The sequence below is a fragment of the Ahaetulla prasina genome, chromosome 5 (genome assembly GCF_028640845.1).
Source record: "Ahaetulla prasina isolate Xishuangbanna chromosome 5, ASM2864084v1, whole genome shotgun sequence".
NCBI lineage: Eukaryota > Metazoa > Chordata > Lepidosauria > Squamata > Colubridae > Ahaetulla > Ahaetulla prasina.
In genome coordinates, this window is record NC_080543.1 from 5,882,376 (window position 1) to 5,910,239 (window position 27,864).

At 45.7% G+C, this 27,864-nt stretch overlaps 1 protein-coding gene and 1 non-coding gene across 4 annotated transcripts; both read right to left on the bottom strand.

The window, feature by feature from the left end:
* Positions 1 to 492: 492 nt before the first annotated feature.
* On the bottom strand, positions 493 to 27,579 carry ALG8 (ALG8 alpha-1,3-glucosyltransferase). Of its 3 annotated transcripts, none has more exons than XM_058185551.1 (13): positions 27,436 to 27,579; positions 24,777 to 24,855; positions 20,882 to 21,075; positions 19,752 to 19,861; positions 19,471 to 19,538; positions 18,345 to 18,471; positions 17,815 to 17,918; positions 14,894 to 15,014; positions 13,719 to 13,858; positions 10,972 to 11,111; positions 7,636 to 7,733; positions 4,532 to 4,604; positions 493 to 2,143 (listed from the first exon to the last, which is right to left on the bottom strand). In XM_058185551.1, exons 1-13 carry the CDS (start codon positions 27,528 to 27,530, stop codon positions 1,915 to 1,917), a joined length of 1,578 nt encoding a protein of 525 aa, XP_058041534.1. In that variant the 5' UTR covers positions 27,531 to 27,579; the 3' UTR covers positions 493 to 1,914. The 3 variants fall into 3 exon arrangements, with proteins under 3 accessions (XP_058041534.1, XP_058041535.1, XP_058041536.1); XM_058185552.1 differs by having other exon boundaries at positions 24,777 to 26,574; positions 27,436 to 27,569; XM_058185553.1 differs by lacking the exons at positions 24,777 to 24,855; positions 27,436 to 27,579 and adding an exon at positions 23,050 to 24,762.
* On the bottom strand, positions 23,164 to 23,304 carry LOC131200326 (small Cajal body-specific RNA 3). Its single transcript, XR_009155591.1, has one exon. It is a non-coding gene; the product is annotated as a small Cajal body-specific RNA 3 (non-coding RNA).
* Positions 27,580 to 27,864: the final 285 nt, after the last annotated feature.

The following is a 27,864-nucleotide window of genomic DNA, read 5'->3' on the forward strand; positions in this document are numbered from 1 at the left end:
TCAGGGGTCTGCAAACTTGGCTCTTTTAAGACTTGTGGACTTCAACTCCCAGAGTTCCTCAGCCAGCTTTGCTTTGCTTAGCTTTGCTGGCTGAGGAACTCTGGGAGTTGAAGTCCACAAGTCTTAAAAGCGCCAAGTTTGCAGACCCCTGCCCTGTGTGGTTCCTTTCTGCAAAGTTGGAGCTAGTCCTCGATTTAAAAGTTCATTTAATGACCGTTCGAAATTGGAAGGGCACTGAAACAAAGGGATTTATGACCATTTTTCACACTGAACGACCATGGCAGCGTTGCTATGGTCACGCGACCAAAATTTGGATGCTTGCCAAACTACTTTGTATTGAAGGGAGGGATTTGCAAATGGAGAAGTGAAGGAATGCAGCAAGGCCCAAGAGAGAAATAAAAGAAAGGCGATTGGATCAAGATTGCAAATCTAATTTGATGGGCTTGGCTTGCGTAACTGCAATTGCAAATAAATTCCAGACAGACAAATGGAACAGATACAAAAAGGAATCCTTTATTCACATTTTTATTTTTATATTTTTGCATTGCATGATAGTAACTTTTTCTAGAGAACGGTGGTTCTGCAATAGTTAGGGAATTCAGCGTGTGCCCCTTTTTTGGGGGGTATGTGCAAAGTCCATCTCTTAAATTTACAAATATTTTTCCTTATAATTCAAATATATGTGTGTATGTGTGTGTTTGTGTGTATGTATGTTTTCTGAGGTTTTCGCGGGTGTTTGTATGTAGGTCTTTGGTTATTCAGGTTTTCCCCCCGCGTAAAATTGGAAGTGTCTTGGCGACGTTTCGACGAAGTCTCATTCGTCATCTTCAGGCTGGTGTTATCAGCTTCGTGCTTGATAGCACGAAGCAGTGTGTGATTATTCGAGAAGCTATCGATAGAAAAACGCCCACACAGCATGAATAAACGAGATGATACCTCCCGCCTACCAGCCATTTGGAAACCTACCCTTGACAAACGAGACCCTAACATGAAGAATGATGCAAGACCCACACTCACGAGTGCCACACAGCATGTCACCACCACACATCCACGCAGAAAGCAGACTCAAACCCACACTGATGATGAAGCACGGCCACGGACCAGAAGCCAGACCGCAGCTGCATCATTAGCCATTCCAAACCCCTCCAATCCATACATGCAGCAGACTGACACCCACCATGAAGATGTAGCACGACCACGAAGCCAAACAGCAAAGCAGCTCACCAACTCAAATCCCCCTGCAACTCAGACTAACCTGAACACAACCAAGCCCCCCCCAAACAGAACGAACCCCCATCCAATCAGAGCACAGACAACCCCACCATCCAATCAGAGCACAGCCAAACCCCCAACCAATCAGTTCAAACCCCCACTAGCAGTTAAAAGGAAGAAACAGCTGCGATCACACACTGCTCCTAGAAGCACGAAGCTGACACCACCAGCCTGAAGATGATGAATGAGACTTCGTTGAAACGTCGCCAAGACACTTCCAATTTTACGTGGGAGAAAACCTGAATAACCAAAGACCTACATATATATGTATATATATATATATTACACATTCAGTTACATCGAATGTGCCTATTTAAATTTTAAATAATTATCTCCTTCAATCCATGTCATCAAACCCCATTCCCTCTGTATTTGTATTCACACATCCCTACGGCCTTTGGAATTATTTAAAAGAAAAACAAGCAAAAACGTTTTATCTTTTTCTTGCTGCACCAATTATGGAAATAACCAATATTGCATTCACGTCGCACTGGTTTAAAAACCTGATTACTTCCTGATTAGTTTCAGGTCCCCAAGTTCCATTTCTGGAGTTGGACAGGACATCCCACGCTGGAACCTGTTGCGGTTGTGAACTTTTTGGGAATGATCCTCGAGGGCTTGGAAGCCCATGATACACAATCATTATTCTTTCTTTGATTTGCCTTCCGATCGTCCTGTGAAGGCCGAGATGTAGAGCTTGAGCCAGGCATAAATGATGCCGAAAGCACAATACACCGAGGTGAGCAATAAAGGCAGGAAAGGCAGTTTTTGAGCCCAGGACGTAAAAGGGAACACAATTTCACAGATGATTTCTATGGGTATCAGCCCAATGAGGTAGACTGCTTCCAGCCAGTTAAGCAGAGGCTCGTTCCTACGGAGACAGGACAAGAGGGAAGGATTTTTAAAATAAAGTTTATTCATAGTCTTATCAGAAAAGTTAGTCCTCGACCTACGACCGGTTGGTTAGCATCTGTTCGAAGTTGAATGGAATTCCCCACTACAAACTGGAACAATCTGGTTCCCGGCGGGGACCAGGCGGAGGGGTAAAAGCAGGCCCAAGGCCTAGGAGGGCCCTTGAAGGACAGGAAGTGGAGCATGGGGTACCTTAAGGTGTGAGGGAGGCCTGAAGCAGGTGTACCTGGGCTTGTGCTAGAACTCCCTGTAGTGGTCCGCCAGCAGCCTGTGGAGCTGGCAGCGGAGTCTGACAGTGAGGAGGCTGGGGAGGAACATGGGCCAGTCCTGGAGTCAGGGGAAAGACCCAGACGAGGGCTCTGCATCAGAGGCAGAGATGGAGCCAGGGCCATCTGGGAGCGATGCATTGACTCTGAAGCCTCCAGAAGCGGACAGCAGAGAGGCAGAGGAACAGGAGGAGCCTGTTCACTCATGCAAAGAGCTGCCAGAAGGCAAGAGCAGCTGAAGCAAAAAGGACAACTAGGGAGTAAGGCCAGGAGATGATTGGCCCCTCCAATAAGGCTTAAAAGAGAAGAAAAGGCACTTGGGCCCTTTGCAGGAAAGCAATGTTGTTAACTCTATTTCCAGTCGGCATCTCTTGTTTGTTTCTGAACTCTGTGGGGCTTTGCCAAGTAAAGGCTTTGGCAGGGTGTCAAAAGAAATAAAGGTTGGTGATTATCCCAAAGGACTTCTCTGGATGGACTTTTTTGCAATTAATTGGGACTCAGCTGGGAATAAATGTAATTCTCAGCTGTTACAATAAAATATGTTTTTGGGACTATTTGTGTGCTTTAATGACTCAGTAAGCCTAGGTCACAACACTCCCAAGGCCTCCCTTAACCCTGAGGCGCTCCGTGCTGTGTTTAACAACTGCATCGGGGACAAAGGGGCGGGGAGATAGGTATCAAGTGAAGCAATCCTATTATGACTTCCGTCGAGGCTCCTGACTGTAATGGGCAGGCTCAATTACACCCATAACTCGAGGACTACCTGCGCAGCTACCTGCAACCTTATCTTTTGAGTGAAGCCAAATGAATCCGTTGTGCGGGTGCTTTTTAAGAAGGGCCTGGAAAGCCATCTGTGTGGGATGGTCTAGGGCAGAGGTCTGCAAACTTGGCTCTTTTAAGACTTGTGGACTTCAACTCCCAGAGTTCCTCAGCCAGCAAAGTTGAAGTCCACAAGTCTTAAAACAGCCAAGTTTGCAGACCCCTGGTCTACGGCAGGAGTGTCAAACACAAGGCCCGCAGGCTGCATCCGGCCCATGGGGCCCATGTCCTGGAAAATGTAAGTGGCCAGCCCGCGTGGCTTTGTCCCGATCTACCCAATGAGAAGAGGAAACATGCCAGCAGTTTGAGGAGTGCTGTCAAGCTGGCCACGCCCACCCAGTTGACCACGCCCAGTGAGTGGCAGCAAGATGGCCACACCCACCCGGCCCTCCAAGGTCAACCACAGCCCTCAATGAAATTGAGTTTGACACCCATGGTATAGGGTTTCCTGCTTGAGTGGGGCTGGGGGCGGTTGGACTAGAAGACCTCCAGGGTCCCTTCCGTCTCTGTCCCTTCCGATTCTGTTATCCTGTATTCTATTTTGATTTGCCACCGAGTAAACAAGCTGGTGGACTGGACTTCTGACTTCTTACAACCCTCCCAATTCATAATCGGTGCTTTTACTTTCAGTAAAAAGCAGTCTGGTGGCTCAGACTGCTACGACAGTCTGTTATTAACACAGCTGCTTGCAATTACTGCAGGTTCAAGCCCCACCAGGCCCAAGGTTGACTCAGCCTTCCATCCTTTATCAGGTAGGTAAAATGAGGACCCAGATTGTTGGGGGCAATAAGTTGACTTTGTATAATATACAAATGGATGAAGACTATTGCTTGACATAGTGTAAGCCGCCCTGAGTCTTCGGAGAAGGGCAGGATATAAATGCAAATAATAATAATAAAAAAAAAGTAGAGCCGCCTACGGTCCAATGATTAACATAATCATCTGACTCAGCCAACGTCTGCAAGGAAACAAGCAACCTCAGAGGAGCACCAAGGACCCCATAGTCGTCCTCCTCCTCCACTTCATCATTAACCCCACTCCTTTCTAGTACTGATGATGTTACCTAGTTGGGTGATGAAACATCTATAAAAAACCAACAACCACCAGAGATTACCAAGGACCCCTTATTTTAACCCTGAGCTACAAATATTCTCCTTTGTCGGTAGCTTAACCGTCCCTAAGATAGGACAGTGTGCAAAACCGCATCGCTCGGCAATGGGGAAAGTTTTTCTTTTTTATTTGCAGAATTGTTTCCTTCCTACCTGAACAGGGCCTTGAGGGATGAGAAACTGTACACTGAAAAGAGGAGCATCAGCAGTATTTTAATGGGCAGCTCTGAAAAGACAAAAAAAAAAACAACAACGGAGATTTTGTAGCAGCAAATTCCATGACAGATATTTTGCGGGGAAAGGTACTCCCGTTTATGTATCTTGTGTCATGCCGAGCGTGGGCTCTGCTGGGTTGAGACTGGTTGGTCACGGATTGACATGTATGGCCTAGGCTTGTGGACTTCAACTCCCAGAATTCCTCAGCCAACTTTGGTGGCTGAGGAATTCTGGGAGTTGAAGTCCACAAGTCTTCAAGTTGCCAAGGTTGGAGACCCCTGGCCTAGACAACGTGGTACATGCTCTGCTTGAATCAAGAGATTGGACAACCCTTTGTCTGGAATGGTATAGTGCAGGAGTCAGCAACCCGCGGCTCCAGAGCCACAAGTGGCTCTTTGGGCCTTCCGCCGCGGCTCCCTGTCCCATCACTGGTTCACTCCACCCCTCTTTATTTCTTTTTTGGACTCCAGCCCGAAATGGCAGGAAGCGAAGGCTGCCTTAGGCGTAAATGTGGCGTGAAGGCAGGTACAAGGCAGCTTCGCTCCTGCACTTTCCTCCCCCACCTCCTGTCGTAACCCCCTGGCCGGCTATGGCTGAGTTGGGAGCGTGCACATGCACTGTCGTGTCCCACTCCTCCTCTGACGGCCGGGTCGGGGAAGTCTGTCTCAAGCGTGGCCACGAAGCCTCTGCAGCTTTGTCAAAGTCCTGTCAGAGTCCTCAGGGCAGGCAGGAATCCAAGGTGTGACTTCAGCAACCAGATTAGACTTTGCCTGAGTCAAGGAATGCCAGAAAACAGATCCTTTATATAGGCCATGGGGTGTGGCTCCATGACTCAGCACTTATCCAGGCCTGCCCCTCCCTTCCTTTTACTGACGTCGCCTCTCCATTCTCCGGAAGCAGGGATCTGTCCACCCTCCAGCTGCCGGCAATTCCAGCTCGTGACTGGCTTCATACTCCTCATGCTGTGGGGGGAGGGGTTTATTTGCTCGGTCTGTCCGGGTATGGTGCCAGGACTGGGGGCTGGAGGCATGCCAGGCCGTTCGTCTGCACTATCAGTCCCTGGCTGAGATAACAGAAGATGAGAGGGGCCCGGCTGCGGAGAGGGGGGCGGGCAAGGCACAACATGCACCCTCCATAAGCGAGCTGCTGCCCATCCCGCGCGCTCCTTTCCTGAGTTTTGGCGCTCGCTTGAGGAAGGTCTCCCCGCACGTGTACAAGCTCCCGGCTCAGCCACAGCTGTCCCGGGCGTCCTGAGAGGAAGAGGGGGAAAAGGGTCGCCAGAGGGTGCAGGAGCGAAGCTGCTGTGTACTTGCCTTTGCACCACATCTGCACATCTGGCAGCCTGCCACTTTAGGCTGGAGTCTCCCTGTGCATGCGAACGCACCTGGCTCAGCCACAGCTGGCCAGGGAGTTACGAGGAGGAGGGACAGTCACCCAAAGGGAGAGGGGAGACACCTCCTCCCACACAGAGAAACATAGAGACAATACAGAGTGACACCGAGTGGGGGAAGCAGGAGAGATACAGAGGGAGAGAGACATAGGGGGAGATAGGGAGAAAGACAAGAGTGTTCTGTCCTCCTTCACCTCCGTCAGAGCGATGGCTTAATTAGCCGGCACTATCAGCTCTGGCAGCAAACTAGCGAGCGTCTGCCAAGTGTCTCTGTTATCTCCCTCAACGCCGATGAGTCACCCAGGAACAAACAGTACTTCAGCTCTTAGTTAAACAGTTTGCCTGCTACGAAGAGGCACAGCATCTCTTGCTGCCTTTATATCTTGTGGGGTGTGGCTCCATGACTCAGCACTTCCTAGGCCTGCCCCACCCCTGCTTCTGTTGTTCCCACCTCTCCTGCCTACGAAACCTAGGGTCCAGCCAGGCCTGATTGCCATCAGCTCGGTCTGGAGGCATGGCCTGGGGGGGGGGGGAAGATGGGGATGGAGGACTCGTTATCTCCTCCACCTGGCCTGCCTCTGACTCCTGGAGCTGAGCCAGGGAAACCGGTGCTCCCGAGGTAAGTCCTGACGGCCCTTCCCCCTCATTTTCCGAGTCACTTTCTGGCAGGAGGCCCGGCTCGGGGAACGCAGACACAACACAGAGAAATTTTGTGGCTGGGTAGGCGTGGCTCCGTGGTCACGTGACTGAATGGGAGTGCGTGACATCAAGTTGGCCATGCCCACCCAGGTTTCATGGCTCCCAATGTGGTTTTTTTCCTGTAGGAAACAGTTCCAAGTGGCTCTTTGAGTGTTTAAGGTTGCCGACCCCTGGTATAGTGTCTCCTCCTTGAACAGGGATTGGACTAGAAGACCTTCAAAGGTCCCTTCCAACTCTGTTATTCTGTTAAACCAGGGGATGCAGAGTTCTAGGCCTACCTTAGGCACAAAGGCCAGCTTTCACTCAGGCCAGGTTGTGGTTGTTGGTGTGTTTGTGTGTGTGTATTGGACTTGGACCAAATAAAGCCAAAGATGTATCAACCAACAATAAATCTAAATTAACTATTACCGTACTCAGCCTAGTCCAGTTATCCTCTTCCAGGTATTTTGCCTTGAGAAACTAAAACATCATAGCTAGTCCTTGAATTACAACTCTTTATTGATGGTCTGAAGTTACAACCGTCTCAGAAAAAAAATAACTTATGACTCTTGCAAACCGGTGCAGATTTACAACTGGTTGCAGTATCTTGTGGCCTCATGACTACAACTTGCAACTTCTTTTCACTAATGTCTGGCAAAATAATAATAATAATAATAATAATAATAATAATAATAATAATAATAATAATAATTTAATTTTTATACCGCCCTTCTCCCGAAGGACTCAGGGCGGTGAACAGGCAGATAAAACTGTGATTCGCTTAACAATAACGATGACTTGACTTATGACTGCTTGAAAAACGGTCGTAAAATCAGGTCCAGATTTAACAACCACAACTACTTAACAATGGAAATTCTGGTCCCAATTAACGATCGTAACTTGAGGACTGCCTAAATTAAAAAGGAAATTATTTTTCATTTTCCCCCCGCAAATCACAAGAAATGAAATCTACCTGGTGCAGTAAACAGCAGTGGGAAGAGGGAAAAATGACCCGTAGTGGACAATATTAGGTAGATACCAGCATCTCTTGACTTCTCCACAGACAGCAAGCTGAGAATAGAACAATAAAAAAGAGGAATATTTCAAAAATTATTTGAATTTTGTTTGCAATTACTGCAAGTTCAAGCCCCACCAGGCCCAAGGTTGACTCAGCCTTCCATCCTTTATAACAGGTGTAGATAGAAACTGAGTCCTCAGCCAGCAAAGCTGGCTGAGGAACTCTGGGAGTTGAAGTCCACAAGTCTTAAAGGGACCAAGTTTGGACAGCATTATAAGGTAGGTAAAATGAGGACCCAAATTGTTGGGGGCAATAAAAGTTGACTTAGAATAAGAATAGAATAGAATAGAATTTTTATTGGCCAAGTGTGATTGGACACACAAGGAATTTGTCTTGGTGCATATGCTCTCAGTGTACATAAAAGAAAAGATACCTTTATCAAAGTATAACACTTAATGATAGTCAGAATAGAATAGAATAGAATAGAATAGAATAGAATAGAATAGAATAGAATAGAATAGAATAGAATTTTATTGGCCAAGTGTGATTGGACACACAAGGAATTTGTCTTGGTGCAGATGCTCTCAGTGTACATAAAAGAAAAGATACCTTTATCAAAGTATAACACTTAATGATAGTCAGAATAGAATAGAATAGAATAGAATAGAATAGAATAGAATAGAATAGAATTTTATTGGCCAAGTGTGATTGGACACACAAGGAATTTGTCTTGGTGCATATGCTCTCAGTGTACATAAAAGAAAAGATACCTTCATCAAAGTATAACACTTAATGATAGTCAAAATAGAATAGAATAGAATTTTATTGGCCAAGTGTGATTGGACACACAAGGAATTTGTCTTGATGCATATGCTCTCAGTGTACATAAAAGAAAAGATACCTTCATCAAGGTACAACATTTACAACACAATTGATGGTCAATATATCAATATAAATCATAAGGATTGCCAGCAACAAGTTATAGTCATACAGTCATAAGTGGAAAGAGATGGGTGATGGGAACTATGAAACGATTAATAGTAGTGCAGATTCAGTAAATAGTCTGACAGTGTTGATGGAATTATTTGTTTAGCAGAGTGATGGCCTTCGGGAAAAAAAAATTGTATATAATATACAAATGGATGAAGACTATTGCTTAACACAGTGTAAGCTGCCCTGAGTCTTCGGCGAAGGGCGGGATATAAATACAAATAAAAAATAAAAAATGGGTTCTGCTTTTGTCAGCGCTCTCTCAAAGCTGCCGCGCTGATTCACTGCTACCACAATACAGGTAATCCTCGACAAATAACCACAATGGAAGTCCAAAACTTTGTTGCTAAGCGAGACAGCTGTTAAGTGAATTTCCCCCCATTTTATGAGCTTTCTGGACACAGTTGTTAAGTGAATCACTGCAGCTGTTAACGTGAGGAATACTTTTGTGCCCACTTTCTGGACACAGAAATAAATCTGGCTTCCCCACTGACTTCGCTTGTCAAAAGGTCATAAAAGGGGGTCATGTGATCCCGGGACACTGCGACCATCATAAATATGAAACAGTTGCTGAGCGTCCGAATTTTGATCACCTGATCCATTTTTGTGATCCCCTTTTGCGACCTTCTGACAGGCAAAGTCCATGGGGAACCCAGATTCACTTCAACAGCCGTGTTACTAACTTAACAATTCCAGTGAGATTCACTTAATAACTGCGGCAAGAAGGGCCGTAAAGTGGGGCAAAACTCATTTAACAATGATCTTGCTTAGCACTGGAAATTTTGGGCTCATTTGGTGGTCGTTAAGCCGAGGACCACCTGTACTTTTTGATTGATTTGGAGCTGTGTTTTGGGTTGTTGTCTTGCTGAAAAACCTCAGGTAAATTTTCTTCACCAGCTGCTTCGCAGTTTTGTCCAGTTTGAGCAAGAGATCACCTGTCCTGGATCCTCAGCCAGTGGAGGGAGAGCTGGGCCCAGAGGGAGGCCTGGATTCTTAGGAAAGCTGAAAGAATTCCCAACTCCAGGCTTCTGTTGTATTTCCTTGTGGTTGATATTGAGGATCAGACAAATCTTTCTTTCCTTCCTTCTTTCCCTTTTTTCCTTCCTTCCTTCCTTCCTTCCTCTCTCTCTTTCTGTTTCTTCTTCTTTCCTTTCTTTTCTTCCTTTCCTTTTTCTCTCCCTTCCCCCTTCCATCCTTTTTCTTTCCTTCCTTCCCTTTTTCCTTTCTCTCCTTTCTTCTTGTCCTTCCTTCCCTTTCTTTCCTTCCTCTTCCTTCCTTCTTTCCTTCCTTCCTTCCTTCCTTCCTTCCTCTCTCTCTTCTGTTTCTTCTTCTTTCCTTTCTTTTCTTCCTTTCCTTTTTCTCTCCCTTCCCCCTTCCATCCTTTTTCTTTCCTTCCTTCCCTTTTTCCTTTCTCTCCTTTCTTCTTGTCCTTCCTTCCCTTTCTTTCCCCTTCCCCTTCCATCCTTTCTCTTTTTCTTTCCTTCCTTCCTTCCCTTTCTCTCTCTCCATCCTTTCTTTCTCTTTTCTTTCCTTCCTTCCTTCCTTCCTCTTCCTTCTTACTCTCTCTCTTTCCTTCCTCTCCTCCCCTTCCTTCTCCTTTCCTCCTTCTCTCCCTTCCTTCCCTCCCTCTCCCTTTGTTTCTTCTTCTTTCCTTTCCTTTCTTCCTTTCCTTTTTTTCTCCCTTCCCCCTTCCATCCTTTTTCTTTCCTTCCTTCCCTTTTTCCTTTCTCTCCTTTCTTCTTGTCCTTCCTTCCCTTTCTTTCTCCCTTCTCCTTCCATCCTTTCTTTCTTTTTCTTTCCTTCCTTCCTTCCCTTTCTCTCTTCCCCTTCCATCCTTTCTTTCTCTTCTTTTTCTTTCCTTCCTTCCTCCCTTCCCTCTTCCTTCCTTCTCTCTCTTTCCTTCCTCTCCCTCCCCCTTCCTTCTCCTTTCCTCCTTCTCTCCCTTCTTTTCTTCCCTCTCCCTCCTCTGTGCTCGTCTCTCTTCCCCTTCTTTCCTACATCAGATTTCTCAACTGCTTGTCTCCTTCCATCGGACAGGTGCTCTGGCAGGAGTGCCATATAATCAATAAACATTAAAATCAGCAGCGTTTAGTATTGAACATTTTAAATTACCAATAAAATTACAGATTGGGGGCTTTTCTCACCTCTGAGGGCCAGGTGTTGCCCAATGCAGAGGGAGAGGCAGAGAAGGCCCTCTTCCCAGACCCTGCCAGGATGCCTTCCCTACCTGGCCCTATGCCGTGTATGCCATTTCCTCCCCCCACCATGTTTCTCCTTGGCCGGCTACGACCGCTCTCTTACCTCAAGGGAAGAATGGCGAGGAGAATGGCTTTCTCGTGGACGTGCCAACCGAACAGGAAGGAGCTTAGCGCACAGAGAACCAAGCACCTGAGGAATCCTCTGGGCCCTTGGGGTTTAAACCAAAGACAGAAAACAGAAGGCTAGAAATAACAGGCAGAAACAAGAGCTTCAGTGGGTCTCCAACCATTGAGCGGGTCATCAAATCAATGGATTCCTCTCTTTTCTGCCATGCCCAAGAGAAGGTGCCTTCAAACTTGGGGTGGCTTTAGACAGGGATCCTCAAACCCGCCCACCCACCCCACCGCCGGGGGAACGTGATCTGTTAGGAACCGGGCTGAGAAAGCTGGAGGCGAGCGAGCGAGGGAAACTTCCATCTGTTATTTGCAACCACTCCTCCTGCGGTAGCATCACCACCTCAGCTCCGCCTCAGATCGTGAGGCATTAGATTCCCATACGGTGCGAGTATAAATTGCGTGGATCTAACATGCATGTAAGCTTGCACGTTCCTTCCCTCCACCCACCCGGGTCCATGGAAAAATGCTATGCTGCCTCTTATTTGCGGGTTTCCTAGACCAGGGGTCTCCAACCTTGGCAACTTTAAGACTTGTGGACTTCAACTCCCAGAATTCCTCAGCTGGCTGAGGAATTCTGGGAGTTGAAGTCCACAAGTCTTAAAATTGCCAAGGTTGGAGACCCCCTGCCCTAGACAGCATCCCCTCATCCAGTCTTCCGTGGTCATTTCCACAGACCAGGGGTTTCCAACCTCGGCAACTTTAATCCTATGAGGAGGAATTCTGGGAGTTGAAGTCCTCCAGACTTAAAAGTTGCCAAGGTTGGAGGCCCCTGGCACAGACTATTATTACAGAACGAGGTCAAGAACTACTTTCCATGGACTCTGAAAATAGGACCTGGATAAATTACAGGTAGTCCTCGACTTACGGCCAGAACGGAGCCCCAGAATGGATGTTGCTAAGTGAGAAATTTGCTTAAGTGAGCTTTGCCCCGTTTTTACGAACTTTCTTGCCACGGTTGTTAAGTGAATCACCGCGGTTGCTAGGTTAATAACAACGGTTATTAAGTGAATCCGGCTTCCCTGTTGACTTTTGCTTGTCAGGAGGTCTCAAAAGGTGCGCGCATGACCCTGAGACACTGTGACCGTCGTAAATATGAGTCAGTTGCCAAGAGTTCAAAATTTGAATATGTGACCATGGGGATGCCAGGGGTCTCCAGGGTTGGCAACTTTAAGTGCGAAAAATGGTCACAAGTCACTTTTTTCAGTACCGTTATAACTTCAAGTGACATTAAATGAGCTGTTGTAAGTCAAGGATTAACTGTACAGCTCCCTCGTTTTTGTCCTTTCTGTAAAAATCAGGCACAGTAGTATGGTTGTGGCCTGTTGGCGGCCAGCGGACCTGGCAGCAGAGTCGGACACTGAGGAGGTTGGGGAGGAACATGGGCCAGTCCTGAGGGCTGGGGAAAACTCAAATGAGGGCTCTGCATCAGAGGCAGAGAAGGAGCCCAGGCCATCTGATAGTTATGTGCTGCCTCCGGAGTCTGACAGCAGCAAGGCAAAGAACAGTGGGAGGCTGTTCCCAGTGTGCGTGCGCGCAGAGCTGCCAGGAGACAGGAAAAATTAAGGAAACAGGGTCGACTTGGGAGTAAGGCTTGGAGATGATTAGCCCCTCCCACAAGACATAAAAGAGAAGCGAACAGGAAGTGAGCTTTTGCAGGAAGCAATTAGTTCATATGATCGGCAAAAGCTGTGGAAAAGTTCTGTTTGACTCTGTGCTAAGTTTGGCCTTGCCCTGCCTGTGGCAATTAGTTCTCTGGCAGCATTCCAAGGGAGATAAGGTGGGTGTTTGTAAACACTCCCCTGCAAGACTGTTTGATAAACCTGTCTTGACTGGGAAGGACAATAATTCACAGCCCTATAAATTAAAGACTAGTTTGCGGGGATTAAGTGTCGTGTCCCCCTCCCCCTCCGATGGCCGGGTCTGGGAAGTCTGTATCAAGCGTGGCCACGAAGCCTCTGCAGCTTTGCCAAATTCCTGTCAGAGTTCTCAGGGCAGGCAGGAATCCAAGGTGGGACTTCAGCAAACCAGATGAGACTTTGCTTGACTCAAGGAATGCCAAAAAGCAGATCCTTTATATAGGCCATGGGGTGTGGCTCCATGACTCAGCACTTATCCAGGCCTGCCCCTCCCTTCCTTTTGCTGACGTCGCCTCTCCATTCTCCGGAAGCGGGGATCCGTCCACTGTGACTTTCCGTCCTCCTGATCTGCTGCCGGCAATTCTAGCACGTGGCTAGCTTCGTGCTCACACGCTGTAGGAGGGAGGTTTGTTTGCTCATTCTGTCCGGGCATGGTGCCAGGGCTGGGGGCTGGAGGCATGCCAGGCCGTTCCTCTTCATTATCAGACTCTGGCTCAGAAAGCAGGAGATGGGAGGGGCCCAGCTGAGGAGAGGAGGGCAGGTGAGGCACAACATTAAGTTTGTGCTGTATACTTTCTCAGGAAGCCTAGGTCAGAACAAGTATTTAGAATGTTTTAAAAATTTTCGCTACTCTACTTCTTGCCTAGAAAAAGTTTCTCCTGAGAATTGCTGCGTGGCAGAGTTTATCAAATAAGAGCTATTTTTAAGAGAATTGTGGGCCGGTAGAGATGGGAACATACTGAAATTTAACAAATTTGGCCAGAGGGAAATAAAAATACAGCAAAGTACGCAGGTGGGACCGTGGTTTTATACTTACCAGCATTGAGATGGCGGTACAGCATAAAGTTGCCAGTGGGGTCACAGAAGGAAGGACGGTGTGCTGAAATTCCTGAACCAGCCCTCCTGTCATGGCCGCCTTGGGTATTTTTGCAGGGTCAAGCAATTGATACTTCAGTCCTGGCAAGCCAAGAGGAAATTTGTTAAGGAGCTCAGGCGCACAGTCAAACGGTTTGAAATCGATTTAAGGGGTCTTTGGTGCTCTCTTGAGCTTGGTGGTTTCCTTTCATACGTTTAATTACTCAACTAGGTAACATTTTCAGTGGTGGGTGTGGGTGTCTATGAGGGAGGGGGAGAGAGAGTGGGAGGGAGGAGGGAGATGGAGGGAGGGAAGGAGGGAGAGAAAGACAGAGAGAGAGAGAGAGAAAGAGAGAGAGGGAGGGAGGGAGAGAGAAAGAAAGAAAGAAAGAAAGAAAGAAAGAGAGACAGAAAGAGGAAGAGAGACAGAGAAAGAAGGAGGGAGAGACAGAGAAAGAAAGAGAAAGAGAAAGACAGAGAGGGAGGGAGGTAAAGATAGACAGACAGAGAGAGAGAGACAAAGACAAGGAAAGAAAGACAGAGAGAAAGAGGGAGACAGACAGAGAGAAAGAGAGAGAGATGCAGTGGGCTAGAGATGGACCCCTTGCCTCACAATCAGGAGGCTGGGAGTTCGATCCTAGATAGATATTTCTCTTTCTGGGCACAATGAAAATGTATCTGTTGAACAAAACTCTGCATTGGTGACAGGAAGGGCATCCAACCACTAAATACTCAGCTCCAATCAGTTGCCCTGATTCCACCCCGCAAGGGATTATGGGGGTGTTAAAAGACGATGATGAAGGTGTGTGTGGGAGGGGGAAAGGAGGACGACTGTGGAGTCCTTGGTACGCTCTGAGCTTGATGGTTATCTTGCAGACATTTCATTACCAAACTAGGGAATGTCATCAGTGCTAGTAGGGAGTGGGGGGTTTGCTCAAATCAAATCCCAGCTCTTTTCAGTTGGAATTCTTTGGACTGACGGGGCCCGCAGGATGCCTTCCTTGCCTGAACGAGTGGGACGGGCTGATGCGGTTCGCTAGCTAGCGTGGCTGGAGTCAGGCGGTGGTTTCCACGTCGAACAGAATGGCTGGATAGAAGGACGGACAGACAGAGAAACAAAAGGAGTAAGATACCTACCAAGGACCGACAATATTTTGTCAAAGGAATTATACACCGCCCAAACGTTTGGGGCCCAGTATGCATGGCAGAGGCCCCGTTTGAAAGGGAAGAGGCGAGAGATGACTTGAGGAAGCTGACCCTAAATGGGAGAAAAATCGTATTAAGACACATCGCGAGCTTAAGACACATCTATTTATTTGCGCAGGACTGGAATAGAATTTTAAATTTTAATTTGGTTTTAATGGGGTTTTATTATTTTTATTGCAATTTTTAATATTCGGCCTTATTTAATAAGTTTTTTAAATTGGTGTTTTATTCTGTATTCATATGTATGTTTTTATTGGGCTGTAAACTGCTCTGAGTCCCTCGGGAGATAGGGCGGTATATAAATGTGATTAAATAAATAAATAATCTTCTCTTCATTCCATTGAGGTCTGTGGGTTTTTTTTTAACGTAGCATATTGAACTCCCAGAATTCCCCAGACAGTTGAGCTGACCTCCACACCTTCTCATGGTTGCCAAGATTGAAAAACACTAATTTACACTAAACCCAACAACATTTTAAACCCTGATGTCCTTGAAATATTGCTAGTTTGCTTGAGATAATTTCATAAGCTTTAGTTCATTCTTGTTTATTTATTCGAATTTGTTCTCTGCCCAACTCCAAGACTCTGGGCAGCATTTAACCCCCTCAAAGCAGTTAAATATAATTACCAACATAAAACCATACAAGCAGCACGGACTAAAAAAAATTAAAGGCAACACAAATCACACTAGTTCCCAAAAATACATTAATCCTATTTATTTTATTTATTTATTTATTATTTAAATTTCTAGACCGCCCTTCTCCCGAAGGACTCAGGGCAGTTTACAGCCGTATAAAAAACATTAAAATAATTTAAAACGAAATATTTAAATTTAAGCTACTCCTTAAAAACCGTTTAAAATTCCCAATTAAAACTATCAGGTCAGTCCTGCACGATGAAACAACCATGTTTTCAGCTCGCGTCGGAAAATCCAGAGGGTTGGAGCCCCCACAGAGAAGGCCTTCCCCCTGGGGGTCGCCAGCCAACATTGTCTAGCCGACGGTACCCCAAGGAGGCCCACCCTGTGGGAGTGGAAAGCAGATTACAAATAGTCCTCAACTTACAACAGTTCACTTAGTAACCGTTCAAAAGTTACAATGGTCCTGAAAATAGTGACACACGACCATTTTTCACTCTTAATAACCGGTGCAGTGATTGCGTGATCAAAATTCCGATGTCTGGCAAGCCAGATTCACTTAACAACTGTTACTAAGTGAACAAGTGCAGTAATTCACTTAACAAATGTGGCAAGTCATATAATGGGGCAAAGCTCCCTTAACGCATTTCTCACTTAGCAACATAAATACTGGGCTTAGTTGGGGTGGTAAGTCGAGGACTACCGGTAATTTATTCAGGTCCTATTTTCAGCGAGAAACTTGTTAAGTGAGCTGTGTCCCCTTTTACAACTTTTCTTGCCACATTCGTTAAGTGAATCACGGCAGTTAAATTAATAACATGGTGGTTAAATAAATCTGGCTCCCCCCATTTGACTTTGCTTGTCAGAAGGTCGCAAAAGGGGATCACATGACCCCGGGACACTGCGACCGTCATAAATATGAGTCAGCTGCCAAAGCATCTGAATTTTGATCATGTGACCATGGGGGAATGCTGCAATGGTCGTGTGAGAAATGGTCGTAAGTCCCTTTTTTCAGTGCTGTTGTAACTTTGGCCACTAAATGAACTGTTGTATAGGTAGTCCTCGATTTACGGTTGTTTGAAGTTAACAACGGACCCATAAAAAGCTACTTATAACCCAGAATCAAAGTTCTGGTGGCCAATAACTGAACTGCGCTGCAGTCATATGGTCATAGTTTGGGTCAGGGGTGAAATCCAGCAGATTCTGACCAGTTCTGGAGAACCAGTAGTGGAAATTTTAAGCAGTTCGGAGAACCTACAAATACCACCTCTGGCTGGCCCCAGTGGGGTGGGAATGGAGATTTTGCAATATCCTTCCCCTGCCACGCCCACAGAACCGGTAGTAAAAAAAATTGAATTTCACCACTGGTTTGGGTGCTCAGTAACTGGCCCACATCTGTCCCTCAGACACATGACTGCCATTTTATTTATTTATTCATTTATTTTCATTCATTCATTCATTCATTCATAAACCTGTTTTACTTCCAGAAAGAAAAAAAAAGCCCAACGCAATAACTTTGCTTAATAAAGGCAGCATTCAGTAAATGATTACAGATTTGCTGAATGAACGCGTTGATTCGCTTAGCAACTGCCAACAATTAAAAAAAAAAAAGTTGTAGAATTAGGTCAAGTCACGTGATGCCCAGTTGGATGCCGGGCACAATTTATGACTGTAATTCTTGGGTCAACCGAGGACTACCGCATTTTTTCAGATATAAAATGCACCTTTTTCCCCCTCTAAAAGAGGGTGAAAATTTGGATGCGTCTTATACACTGAATGTAGCCCCGCCCAGCCTCTAAAACGGAGGTTTCAGAGGCTGAAAAAATGGATGTTTCAGAAGGTGAAAAAAAGCCTCTTAAAAGGAGATTCCAGAGGCTGAAAAAACGGAGGTTTCAGAGGCTGAAAAAAACGGAGGTTTCAGAGGCTGAAAAAAAAGGCAAGGTGCAGAGCTCACAACCAACCAACCTGTTGCTAAAATTCACCTCTGGGAACAGCCAATTGGGGATATTCTAGAAGCCCATCCACCCTCCAATCAGCTTTTTTCTTATTTTCCTCCCCAAAAACTAAGGTGCGTCTTATACTCCGGTGCGTCTTATAGTCTGAAAAATATGGTACCTCAATTTTGGGGACAAGTTTAGAACTGCGTGAATTGAGGAAGCTGTAACTTGAGGAATGGTCATAAAAATGCCTTTCAGAAAAAGAGAGGGGTTCCTTACCCAAACCAAAAATGGTCCCAGGGAAACGGCAGAAACGAGGCAGACAATTAATCCAAGCACGATCACACGTAGAAAACTGAAACTGCGCCACCGAAGAGATCCATCTAGACACAATGAGAGCTAGAATTATGATGATAAAATTTCAAACCTGGTAGTGACAGATCAGAGCATCTTTCTAACTAGACCTTGTATTCTGCGATAAAGGTAGTCCTCGACTTACAGCCAGAACCGAGCAAAAAAATTTGTGCGGCTAAGCAAGACCGTTGGGAAGTGACTCTTGCCCCAATTTTACAACCTTGCTTGCCAGTTAGTAAGTGAATCGCTGCAGTTCTTAAATTAGTAATATCATAAAAATGAGTCAGCTGTCAAGCATTCGAATGGAAATCATGCAAGCACGGGGATGCTGCAACGGTTGTAAGAGGGAAAAAGGACCATGAGTCGCATTTTTCAGTGTTGTTGTAACTTCAAAGGGTCGCGAGGCGAATTGTTGTAAGTCAAGGACGACCTGTATGAAATTGTCAGCCACATACCTGGATGATTTTGGGCGAAGCAGTAAGATCGGAGTAGATAGATGCCGTAGGCTGGGGCTACGTAGAGGTAGATGTGCTTGAAATGCAGGAGGACAGCGAAGAGAAACGCTCCCTCCAAGTATCTTTTCTGCAAGGAAATGACAATGGGGAAGAGAAGAGCTTAGTGCTAAAACAAACCAACATCCGTTGTCTTTATCAAACCATGCTGGCCAAGAGTTACGAGGAGGAACTTGGGGCCTTGTGTAGAGCTTAACAAAACAACATAGGAGCTTTTCAAGGTTCAGAATTATCTGTTGTGACCCAGGCCCAAGTAGGTAGTATTAGACGCAATCAGTTCAAAAACAAACAGACTTTATTAGAACAGCTGGGAATTAACTCATTCTCAGCGTCATCCAAACTAAATCAAAGCAAATTCTTCAGAACACAATTCTTCAGTCTTATCACCAACTTTGGTCTAATTAGGCAAACTGCCAAAGGCTTTTCTTGGCAAAAGTTCAAAAGCAGAAGACGCCAACAAGAAATAACTGCAGCAAGACAAGGAGCAAGGCTATCAATGTTGTTTTCCGGCAAAGAGCCCAAACGTTGTTGCTGGTCTTTTAAGCCTTATGGGAGGGGCCAATCATCTCTTGTCCCTACTCCCGAGTCGTCCTCTTTGCTTGAGCTGCTCTTGCCTTCTGGCAGCTCTTCTCATGCGTGTATTAGGAACAGGCTCTTCCTGTTCCTCTGCCTCACTACTGTCAGCCTCTGGAGGCTCCAGAGTCCACACATCACCCCCAAATGGCCCTGGCCTGTTGCCAGCTCCCCAGGCTGCTGGCGGACCACAACATTATCCTCCTTGGTTCATTATAGTAGAAATACTGTGAGTTCTAGTCCCGCCTTAGGCATGAAAGCCTGCTGGGTGACTTTGGGACAATCACCAGGAGATGGTGAGTTCTAATCCTGCCTTAGGCATGAAAGCTGGGTGACTTTGGGCCAGTCCCCCCCCCCTCTCTCTCCACCCAACCCATCTCACAAGGTTACGGTTGTGGGGAAAACAGGAAGAGGAAGAACTAAGTCAAGGAGTGTGTGTGTATGTGTGAGAGAGAGAGACAGACAGACAGAGGAAGGAAGGGGGGCTATACACTACCTGGAATACTCGTGCAATGGAAAGCAGTAGCAATCCAAACAGGAAACCATTGTATTGGAAGTGAATATCTGAGATTGATATAAGGAAGTCCATCTGCTTTAGAAAAAAATCCTCCAAGCCAAAAGGTCTTTCCAATTTAAATACAATTCCGGCTTGCTCTAAACCCCTAACAGATTCAGTAGATCTAAAAGTACACAGAAATTATTATTATTTTTTTGCCCTACACTCATATTTGGTTGATGGATCAGGGTCTTCAGAAAAAAATTGAGAGTGAAGGATACGATCCACTATTAAGAGACCAAAATTCCACAGGAGAAGGACCGAGAGAACAAACGGTGGGCTTTCCAAGGGATCTTTTGCACCTCGCTTCCCGTTTACACAACTGCAGCATCTGTAACAAGAAACCAAGACGCACAAATCTTACATGCATCCATCTTGCAGGACACGTAGAGTTTATCAAGCAAAAAAAATAAAAAATAAATCTATGTTCCTTCCATCTCCGCAATTACAGATAGTCCTCGACTTACAACCATTTGCTGGGTGACCATTCAAAGTTATGATCGTGAAAAAGTGACTTATAGCTGTTTTTCACACTTATGACTTTTGCAGCATCCCCATGGTCATATGATCAAAATTCAGAGGCTTGGCAACCGGCATGTACTTCTGACGGTTGCAGGGTCCCAGGGATCATGTGATTACCTTTTGTAACAATCTGGGTCCTCATTTTACCGACCTGGGGAGGACAGAAGGCTGAGTCAACCTTGAGCCGGTGATGTTGTGGTCCGCCAGCAGCCTACGGAGCTGGCAACAGAATCGGACAGCGATGAGGCTGAGGTGGGGCCAGGGCCATCAGGGAGTGAGGTACGGCCTCCAGAGACTGACAGTAGTGAGGCAGAGGAACAGGAGGAGCCTGTTCCTAATGCAGGCATGAGAAGAGCTGCCAGAAGGCAAGAGCAGCTCAAACAAAAGGACGACTCGGGAGTAGGGCCAAGAGATGATTGGCCCCTCCCATAAGGCTTAAAACAGACCAGCAACGGCGTTTGGCCTTTGCCGGAAAATAATGTTGGTAGCTTTGTCTTCTTGCATTTAATTTGTATCGGTGACTTCTGAACGTTTGCCAAGAAAGGCCTTTGGCAGTTTGCCTAATTGGACCAAGGTTGGTGAGAGGACTGAGGAACTGTGTTGGGAGGAATTTGCTTTAATTTAGTTGGACTACGCTGAGAATGAAGTAATTCTCAGCTGTTCGAATAAAGTTTGTTTTTTCACTGACTGACTTTCCTACTACCTACTGGGACCTGGGTCACAACAGGTGAGAACTGAACTGCTGACTGAATTAACCTGCAATTCTGCATTGTAACCATTGAGCCACCACAGCTCTTCTAAAGAGATAAAGACAGACACAACCACTTACTGGTACACAGCGTAGATGAAGAGCGTATCGGTAGCGATCACCGATAGCTTTTGGAAAAGAACGGTCATTTGGCTGGAATAGTTGAGGTTCTGAATGGACAGCATCTCTTTGTCAAAGTACATAGCAGCATGGGAAAGCATATACTCGAACCAGGCAAAAAAGGGAGGGTAATCCAAAGTCCACTCAGAAGTTGCCTGAAATTAAGAAAACAAACAAACAAACAAACAAATAAGCAACAAGAAGGAAGAGGCATGAACAGATTGTAACATTTCAAACTTCAGCATCCTCTTCAGGTCACCGAATTCCCAGAGTTTGGCAGGGTCATTTAAGTCATCAAGTTTGTTGCGACGGCCTAGAGGTGAAGCTCTCGCCTAACGATCAGCAGGCTGTGTGTTTGGTCCTAGGTAGAGGCAGTTTTCCTCTCTCTGGGCACAATGAGAACGTATCTGCTGAACAAAACCCCGCACTGGCAACAGGAAGGGCATCCGGCCAGTAAACACTCAGCCACCCCGCAAGGGATTATGGGGTCATTAAAAGATGATGATCAAGTTATCCTCCCAGTTTAGCACAAAAACCCAATGACATATTTTCAACAGCTGGCTCTCTAACGTGTAAGTGAAAACATACAAAAAAAATGGATTCTACCATCAATCGCAATAACCAGTTCTGCTCCCAAATAGTTCTCACTGCTAAAGATTTTTTTAAAATAAAAAAACTGAATGTTTGAAGCCGTTTCTTTTCAAGGGAACACTTGAGTGTTTCCCCGTCATTTTTAAAATAATAATTCAATAATTACGATTTTTTTAAAAAAAAATTGCATCCCACCTTTATAACTCAAGACAGTGAACATACTGAATACTTCTTCCTCCTACCTGCTTTCCCCACAACAACAACAACTCTGTAAGGTGGGTTGGGAGGGTGAGAGTGACTGGCCCAAAGTCACCCAGCTGGGTTTCACGCCTAAGGCAGGACTAGAACTCACCATCTCCTAATGATTGACCCAAAGTCATCCATCCAGCTTTCATGCCTACGGTGGGACTGGAATTCACCCAACCTGCTTTCATGTCTAAGCTGGGACTAGAACTCACCGACTCCTGTTTTCTAACCTGATGCCTTAACCACTGGATCAAAATGGCAGTCATGCTGATTACAATTATTGATGACAGTAATAGAAGATTAATATAGGCTAAAAAGGAAAGAAAAAAGGCTGGAAAAAAAAGCAAAAGAAACTTTTAAAAAGGATAGTAACTTAGCTCCTTTTTAAAAAAAAAATCCCTAGGATTCAAGGAATTGGAAGATTTGCCCAGAATCTGTTTAAAAGGGGGAGAGCGAACTTACCCAAATTATTGCAAACTGGTCTGTTGTTGCTATGGTGGTTTTTTTTTTTTTTAATTTGCATTTATATCCCGCCCTTCACCGAAGACTCAGGGCGGTTTACACTATGTCAAGCAATAGTCTTCATCCTATTTGTATATTTATATACAAAGTCAACTTTCTAGAATACAGCTCGCCTGTTTGGAACCCTCACCACATCTCTGACATCAATACAATTGAACGTGTCCAGAAATATTTTACAAGAAGAGTTCTCCATTCCTCTGAAAACAATAAAATACCTTATCCCACCAGACTTGAAATCCTGGGCTTAGAAAACTTGGAACTCCGTCGCCTTCGACAAGACCTAAGCTTAACTCACAGAATCATCTATTGTAATGTCCTTCCGGTTAAAGACTACTTCAGCTTTAATTGCAATAATAATAGAGCAACTAATAGATTTAAACTTAATGTCAACCGCTTTAATCTAGATTGCAGAAAATATGACTTCTGTAACAGAATCATCAGTGCTTGGAACACATTACCTGACTCTGTGGTCTCTTCCCATAATCCTAAAAGCTTTATCCAAAAACTCTCTACTATTGACCTCACCCCATTCCTAAGAGGACCATAAGGGGCGTGCATAAGCGCACAAACGTGCCTACCGTTCCTGTCCTATTGTTTTTCTTTTCTTCTTTCTATATATATGCTTATACCTCCTTATATTTACCCATATATGTTTATATACTATATAATCTTTTGTATGATTCCTACATATATTGTTGTGACAAAATAAATAAATAAATAAATAAATAAAACTTATTGCCCCCAACAATCTGGCTCCTCATTTTACCTACCTTATAAAGGATGGAAGGCTGAGTCAACCTTGGGCCTGGTGGGACTAGAACCTGCAGTAATTGCAGGCAGCTGTGTTAATAACAGACTGTCTTACCAGTCTGAGCCACCAGAGGTTTGTGCAAAGGGGAACGATCTGGATCAGTTTGCTGGGCTAATCCAGACAGAGACCTTCCCTGTTTAATCTAGGAAGGCTGAGAGGACAGGCAAGAGAGAGACTGCAATTGCCTGCTTGGGAGGTCTGTTCAGCTTCCAGTCACAACAACAACAAGCAGATCTTAAAAGCAAACTTTCCGGCTAAACGATTTGTCTGCGGGTAGATTCAGAAACCAGATGAGGAGCATAGCTCCTCACACACCCCGTTTGGGAGGAGAATGCAGCCAGTCCTCGAATGTACAGCCGTTTGTTTAGCGACCGCTCGAAGATACCAACGGCACTGAAAAAAAAGTGACTTACGACCATTTTTCACTGTTACGACCTTTGAAGCATCCCCGTGTTTGTGGGATCAAATTATTCAGATGTTCGGCAACCGGTTCACACTTACGACCGTAGCTGTGTCCCAAGGTCACGGGATCCCCTTTTGTGACCTTTCTGACAAGCAGTCAGCGGAGAAGCCGGATTCACTTAACAAGCTCTCGTTACCTCTCGCTTGGATTACTGCAATGCTCTCTACATGGGGCTCCCCTTGAAGAGCACCCGGAGGCTCCAGTTGGTTCAGAATGCAGCTGCGCGGGTGATAGAGGGAGCCGTTCATGGCTCTCATGTGACACCACTCCTGCGCAGGCTGCACTGGCTACCTGTGGTCTTTCGGGTGCGCTTCAAGGTGCTGGTTACTACCTTTAAAGCGCTCCATGACGTAGGGCTGGGCTATTTACGGGACCGCCTACTGCCACCGACTGCCTCCCACCGACCCGTGTGCTCTCACAGAGAGGGACTCCTTAGGGTGCCGTCCGCCAGGCAATGTCGGCTGGCGACCCCCAGGGGAAGGGCCTTCTCTGTGGGGGCTCCCACCCTCTGGAATGAACTTCCCCCAGGACTCCGCCAACTTCCTGACCTTCGAACCTTTCGCCGCGAGCTTAAGACATATCTATTTATTTGCGCAGGACTGGCATAGGATTTTAGTTTTTAAATTGGGGTTTTATTGTTTTAATGATATTTTAATTTGGGCCAATTTAATGAGTTTTTTAAATATGATTTTTATCTTGTATTTATTCTTGTTCTATTTTACCTGGCTGTGAACCGCCCTGAGTCCTTCGGGAGAAGGGCGGTATAAAAATCCAATTAAATAAATAAATAAATAAACCGGGTTACTAACTTACCAACTGCAGTGATTCACTGAACCACTATGGCGAGAAAGGTGGTAAAAACAAATGTCTCACTTAGCAACCAAAATGTTGTACCTTTTGTTTTATGTACACTGAGAGCGTATGCACCAAGACAAATTCCTTGTGTGTCCAATCACACTTGGCCAATAAAATTCTATTCTATTCTAAATCCTGCGCTCTATTGTGGTCGGAAGTCGAGGACTACCTGTACGTCCGCTTAGTGACTGTTCGAAGATACAACAGCACTGAAAAATGTGACTTATGAGCGTTGCAGCATCCCCATAGTCAAAATTCAGATGTTCCGGAGTTATGTGTTCCCCTTTTGCGATCTTCTGACCAGCAAAGTCAAGTCGCTGCTCTACAAACCCAAGAAATTTCAGGCAATGAAACTGTAAGATACTCACCTCGTAGTACCACTGAGAGGCTGGTAGGCTATGAGTAATGGCAAGCCAGTTCCTGTGCACTTCAAAATCTGTGGAATGACTACAAGGAGTTAACAGTTAGTATCCAGATAGAGATCTACGGAGATTCTCAGTTCATTGAGGTCATGGTTGTCCCAGAGGTATTTTTTTTGGAGGCAACTGGACTTTCTTGTTCTCTCATCCAAGAAGCTTCTTCAGCTCTGACCGGATGGTGGGGAATGGAAGAATTGATCCTCCTTGTAGACAGCTGGTCATTTGCGTCCTTTTTAAAGAGTCCTTGAGGCCACTTGGAGGTTTATAATAATAATAACAACAACAACAACAACAGAGTTGGAAGGGAGCTTGGAGGCCTTCTAGTCCAACCCCCTGCCCAGGCAGGAAACCCTACACCATCTCAGACAGATGGTTATCCAACGTTTTCTTAAAAATTTCCAGTGTTGGAGCATTCACAACTTCTGCAGGCAAGTCGTTCCACTTATTAATTGTTCTAACTGTCAGGAAATTTCTCCTTAGTTCTAAGTTGCTTCTCTTCTTGATTAGTTTCCACCCGTTGCTTCTTGTTCTACCCTCAGGTGCTTTGGAGAACAGCCCGACTCCCTCTTCTTTGTGGCAACCCGTGAGATATTGGAACATTGCTATCTATCATAGATAAACACTGTTTATCTGTGTCCTCAGGGTCACCTGAGTGGTGCAAATGGATGTGAAGCCTTCTTGGAACTGCTGAAAGGACTGAGTTAGTGCAGCTGAAGAAACATCCTGCACAGCTACACAACACAATCCTTTCAGCATTTCCAAGAATTTTGCACCCCCATCTGGGTCCTCATTTTACTGACTTTGGAAGGATGGAAGGCTGAGTCAACCCTGAGTCGGTCAGGATCGAACTGCCGAGCTGAAGGCAGCCGGCAGAAGTAGCCTGCAGTACTACCTTCTAACCACTGCGCCACTATGGCTAATCTACCCTATATGTGTAGATCATCCACTTTTTAAATCTATGGATCATTGTGCAGATTTGGGTTAATTCATTCACTAAGCAGGTTAACTATAGAGAATAGGACTAAATAGTTCATGCAGGTAGTCCTCGACTTACAACCGTTCATTTAGTGACTGTTCAAAGCACTGAAAAAAAAAGCGACTTTTGATCGTTTTCCATACTTACGACCATTGCAGCATCCCCGTGATCAAAATTCAAAGACGCTTGGCCACTGACTCACATTTACGACGGTCATGTGACCCCCTTTGGCGACCTTCTTGCAAGCAAAGGCCAACGGGGAAGCCAGATTCTTTTAAACAACCATGTGACTCATTTAACAGCCGCAGCGATTTACTTAACAACTGTGGCAAGAAATGATGTCAAAATTCCCGGAACAACTTTTTTTTTTTTTGTTTATTTGAATTTATATCCCGCCCTTCTCCGAAGACTCAGGGCGGCTTACACCATGTCAAGCAATAGTCTTCATCCATATGTATATTATATACAAAGTCAACTTTTATTGCCCCCAACAATCTGGGTCCTCATTTTACCTACCTTATAAAGGATGGAAGGCTGAGTCAACCTTGGGCCTGGTGGGGCTTGAACTTGCAGTAATTGCAAGCAGCTGCTGTTAATAACAGGCTGCATTAGTCTGTAGAGCCAGCAGAGGCCCAGAGTTTCCAACGAGCAACCAAAAAGTTGGGGGCTCAATTGTGGTTGTAAAGTCGAGGACTACTTCCATTCCAGCAGAAAACCTCGAGAAAAATGCTTTACACTACAATCTGTAGGAAGTTAGCACTCACTCCTCTCCTAGAAGAATGAAATATTTTAGAAAATATTAAAAAGGGCAGAAGATTATATTACCCTGGATAAGAAATGGAGAAACCTGTTTTAAAGAAAGCAGCTTCCTGCCTCCCCACCCCACCTTTGTCAATGGGTCAGAGACAGAAACTCACTCCCCCGCCCCACCTTTGTCAATGGGCAATTAAGGCTTCAGCCAAGCTCACTCAATCCCCCCACCTTTGCAAATGGACCGTCATTTGCAACACAATAGGACTCATCTAGCAACAGAAACTCACCACATGGCAAGGCTCAAGCAAGCTTGAGAGACAACCTACAACCTTAGCTAAGACCCCTAGACCACCTGGGAGTTTGACAACAAATCAGGGTACATTTCTTATATAGGAACAGGGAACACCAAGGTGGGGCCCTACAGAGAGTATAAACTCAGGCGCTCAGCATCCCTTCTGCCCTTCGACCCTACTCCCCTCTTCTTCTCCTTTCCTCTCTGGTTCTTCACCCAACGCCTTGAACATGTGACCACCATTAAACCATCTTTCCAAGCAGTCTCTATGTTTCCAGTGTCTTTGTCCCCACTTGGAACTGAACCCAGATGGATATTTCTTCCAACAAATCCCCATCATCCCCAGCCACCATGGCTCGTATCCACTGTAGATCAGCGGGGCTTGGAAGCCTAGCAAAGAACAGCGCGGAGGGAGGGGCACAGCCCCGGGAACAGCCACAAAAAAAAAAGGAGGCATTTTCAGTGGAGGGCGGTGGAAACACCCTTGGAACAGCCGACTCTACAATGGCGGCGGCTGAAACTCCCTCCCTCCCTCCGCGCGCCTCTTTTTAATTATCCCGAAAGACCAAAGAATCCGCATCTCTTACTATGTCGGAATGAGGAGCAGTTTCAGCAACGTCACGCCGGAGGCCAAAGCTAGAAACGGGCCCTTTCCTCCGCACCAACCTCGGCGCGCCGCCATGACAGCCGCCCGCGCTATTCCCCACGGGCAGGACGGGAAAAGGCGCCCCTGCGCATGCGCTAGAAGTCGGACCGTTTGGCTCCCGCTATTTTTTTTTTTTTAAACGGGGCTGATGTCTAAGCATCTGCGCAAGCGCCGACAAAGTCAAACTTTTGAGCCTGCGCAGTAGCTCGTTTGTTCCAGACCTGCAGCTTGGGAGATGTTTTAATAGGAATAAATTAATTATCGCCGCACCGATTCCATGATCTTAATATTGCAAATGTGCATGAAACTGCAGACGCGGGGCTCAGTTCAGTCACAGCATCTTATCGCTGCTCCAAAAAAAAAAAAAAGG

Excerpts from the sequence above, each read along its gene's own strand:
- ALG8 (XM_058185551.1), bottom strand. The coding sequence starts at position 27,530 with ATGGCGGCGCGCCGAGGTTGGTGCGGAGGAAAGGGCCCGTTTCTAGCT. Across the intron at positions 18,472-19,470 it reads CCATTGCACGAGTATTCCAG|AAAAGATACTTGGAGGGAGC; the intron begins GTAGTGTATAGC and ends ATTTCCTTGCAG. Across the intron at positions 7,734-10,971 it reads CTCGCCATTCTTCCCTTGAG|CTTGCTGTCTGTGGAGAAGT; the intron begins GTAAGAGAGCGG and ends TTCTATTCTCAG.